This window comes from Myotis brandtii, unplaced genomic scaffold (genome assembly GCF_000412655.1).
Source record: "Myotis brandtii unplaced genomic scaffold, ASM41265v1 scaffold8208, whole genome shotgun sequence".
Classification (NCBI taxonomy): Eukaryota; Metazoa; Chordata; class Mammalia; order Chiroptera; family Vespertilionidae; genus Myotis; species Myotis brandtii.
Window position 1 is genome coordinate 14,128 of NW_005371329.1, and position 3,785 is coordinate 17,912.

At 46.2% G+C, this 3,785-nt stretch overlaps 1 protein-coding gene across 1 annotated transcript in view; it reads left to right on the top strand.

The window, feature by feature from the left end:
* Window positions 1-1,118: 1,118 nt before the first annotated feature.
* The window catches only part of LOC102241214 (galectin-10), a 4,574-nt gene continuing 1,907 nt past the window's right edge, over window positions 1,119-3,785 (top strand). Inside the window, exons 1-3 of the mRNA XM_014531697.1 lie at window positions 1,119-1,148; window positions 2,773-2,849; window positions 3,346-3,556. Of these exons, the coding sequence (XP_014387183.1) occupies window positions 1,134-1,148; window positions 2,773-2,849; window positions 3,346-3,556 (303 nt within the window). The 5' untranslated portion in view covers window positions 1,119-1,133. The remainder of the gene's footprint in view (window positions 1,149-2,772; window positions 2,850-3,345; window positions 3,557-3,785) is intronic.

The window sequence follows — 3,785 nt, forward strand, 5'->3', positions numbered from 1 at the left end:
TCCATGCCTCTGCTTCTATTTTGTTCATCAGTTTATTTTGTAGTTTTGTTTTAAACTATAGTCTGGCCCTCCAATGGTCTGAGGGACAGTGAACTGGCCCCCTGTTTAAAAAGTTTGAGGACCTCTGCTCTGGGGGAATGTTCCAGTTGCCCAACCCCTGGCCCCCCATTCCTCTCGCCATCACCACACTGCTGTCTGTGTCTAAGGTTATGCATCTATGTTCTTTGGCTAATCCCTTCACCTTCTTTCATCTACTCGTTCTGGCAAGTGTTAGTCTGTTCCACGTATCCATGCCTCTGCTTCTATTTTGTTCATCAGTTTACTTTGTTCATTATGTTCCACTTGGAAATCTTAATGTTGAAAAACATTCTGATTTAACTAGTTTTTATTGTTTTATTTAACTTTTTTAAATGACTCTAAAACATGTCATTAATTGGGTGTCCTATATTTTCTGAATAGGTCATCATGATTAAATCATACTTATTCAAGTGTTATTATTACAAAGAATTTTTCATCTTGAATTTCCAATCTTGATTGATGTATGATGGAAGTTCACCAAGAGCGTGAAACAAAAAGGCTAAAACACTGTTGGCATTAACAGAGCCAAGGGACCTACTGTGGAAAAGAATTGAGACAAGACTTTATCTCTATCTCCAGGGCTGCTGAGGATCTATTTCTATGATCTCCCAGGACCTCTGGAAGGGAGTCCTTACCTCCGGGACCACCAAATCTTTACCGTTGATCAAGTCAGAAAAATGGGTACTTTTGGGTGGGTTCTACTCTGAGGGATAAATACTTCGTGAGAGGCACATAGGCTGGATTATAGACCCACTCACCCATCATTCCATCACCCTTATTCATGATTTTTTCCTGCTAATCTTTCCTCACCCACAATTTCCTCACTGACGTTTCTACTGTATCACAACACGTCCTTCTCAAGGACAAGTTGTGATTGATTCTATTTATGATACCCCACACCTTCTCACCTGCTGGGAATCTTTCTAGAAGAGACTTAGAAACTGAAAGGAAGCCAGAGGGCGGGGCTTCCAGAATCATTTATAACCTGCCACTTGCAGAGATCACACACACAACCAGACACGATTTGGAAGAGCTTCCCAGCAGAAGGCACAACAATGGAAACGCTACCGGTGAGTTGAACAGGCACAGCCTTCAATGATCCCAAGTCCCATAAGGGAAGGAGGAAAGAGTCTGAGATTTTCTGAGATAAAAATATTGGGAATGTTTTACTGGGGGTTGTAATGTGTGGAAGAGAGAGGATGGGGCAGTGTATCTACTGTCAGCATTCGGTGGTATCTGACTGAGGGTGAACTCTATTGAGACACTGTGAATTTGTGTGGGAAGTGAACAGCTGACTGGGATGAGGGAGTGTGAGCATGGGTGCAAGGGGTGAGATTGCACATTTGTGCTCAAGCCTCTGAGTATGAGTGTGTGAGTGCAGCTGGGGCAGTGGTTGAACAGCGATGCATGTTATCTTGAGTACTAGTGTTGGGAGGTATGTGTGAGACGGGGAGTCCCATGTCTTTGTGTATCTGTGTGTGTATGATGATCTATGATTGCATGTTGAACTATGAACATGTGTGTAGTTATGTCTGCTTCTGATGGTTCTCCCATATACAGTAGTGACTGTTTAAGCAGCTGTGGTTCTGTTCCTGTGTATCATTGTGGCTCCTGGTGGGCAGAACTGGAGGTCTTGGGGAAAGTGGGTTTCCCAGGACTCCTCCCTGAGCATTAATGAGAGCAGAATGAGTCAGTCCTCGGGTGCCTCTTCTCAAGAAGGCTGGGGGGAGGTGAACTCCAACTGTGGGGCACTGGATCTCCTGTCTGAATCAGCAAAAAGTGATCCCCTGCTCCTGCCTCAGGTCTCCTACCCCAGCCAGTCCTTCCTTTGTCCTAACAACAACAACAACAACAAAAAGGTTAAGCAGATCCTGGCTCCCTGGGGAAGGTGGTTGGGAGAATTGGTTTCAGAGAATGGATCACCTGAAGATGGAAGGAACAAAACCAGCCTCAGTCCAGACAAAGCTTACAGTTGATACCAGGAACAACCTGTAGATTCTGTCTAATTACTCTCCTGTCTCCCACCCTGTGTGCAGGTACTGACTGTCCTCAGCAACTTGTACACATTCCTGAAAGGACACCATTGCCCTTGTAAATTCTGATGCATATACATGCCTCACACAGGACTCTCCTTTTCCATTATTTCCCTCGCCCTTTAAACAGCTATCTTATATTGGAGTGGGTTTTTAAATTTTATACTTTTACATTCTAAAGCCTTATCTTCACAGTTTCAGATAAAAACTGGTGGGAGGGTAATATCTGAGAAAGGGCCCTCCCCTTCTGCTAAGTCACCCCTGTATAGACCCTATACCTGCGAGTGACCATGCTGAAGGTTTTACATCTATTAGCTCAGCTATTCCTGAGAACATCCTAGGAAATAGGAATTTTATAATCCTTCTTGTACTGAGAAAACAGAGGCAGGGAGCATTCAAGTAATGGAACTCAGTTCTCATTGGTCGTAAGAGGCAGAATCAGCATTAGAATCCAGGCCACCTGGCTTTATAACTCTTGCTGTGAACTTCAACCGTATCATTTCTTCAAAGACACAGAGACCTGCCTGTGGTGAGGTGGGAAGAAGTGGGTCCTGAGAGTATGTCTTTTGAGGTATAACCTGCTTTGCCACTGGGAACTGTTACAGGATGGGAGACCACACCCGACCTCACCCCTCTCAACTGCTCTTGTCTCCCATGGCAGGTCCCATATACAAAATGTGTATCCTTGCCTGTTGGTTCTTTCGTGAAAATCAAAGGGACGTTTGTCATGCCTTTCAAGTGAGTATCTGTAGCCCATGGGGAGGAGAAGTGAGATTATTAGAGCTTTGGGGGTCACTTCACGCATGACTGAGGTTGAAGTTTGTAATTAGCATAATGGTAGCACAATGCAGATGCAGGTTCTGGAGACCCATATGGTGCCAGGCATTAAAACTACAGGTGCATGACTGTGGGCAAGTGTTGAAGTCTGGTGGCTTGGGTCACTCAGCCATTGGAGCTGAGGTTTGTTATCAATAGGACACAGTATTTCCAGGGCAAGAAAAGTAGCCCCAGGCCAGTGACTGCTGCTCAGTGTGAGTCCTGACCTAAGAGACGAGGCATCTCCCCAGCCTGGGCCCGACAATTTGAAGCAGCCCCACAGGAACACATACTACAGTCTCACCCAGGAAGGCCTTCCTTCCCCCAGGAGGAGTTGGGGAGGGTGTGGATGTGTGTGTTGAATGTGGTCCCCCGTGAGTTAGTGTCCTACTCAACATGCTGCGTGCTTTGCCTTCAGCATGAACCCAGAACTGCAGGTGGATTTCCACACTAAAACTGAAATCAACACACACATTGCCTTCCATTTCCGAGTGTTATGTGACAGATATGTGGCGATGAACAGCCGTCAGGGTGAGAACTGGGATGAAGAAGTGAGGACCTCTGTTATTTCCTTTGAGAATGGCCAACCCTTTGAACTGGGCATCTTGGTGCTGTCAAAGGAGTACCAGGTGAGTGTGCCCAGGAACATCCACTACATGGGCTCTCAGGGCTCTCACAGGAGCACACAGCTCCCCCTGGCCTGGCGTCCAGAGTCACTTGTGGCTCATCTCCTGCCCCTCTCATCACACAGCACCCTCTGCTTGTACTGCCATGCTCAGGTCCTTTTCCAAATCTAAGCAGGTCAAGATCAGCACCTGTGTCTTATTCTCCAGGGTGGAGAAGTTCCTGTCTTCACTC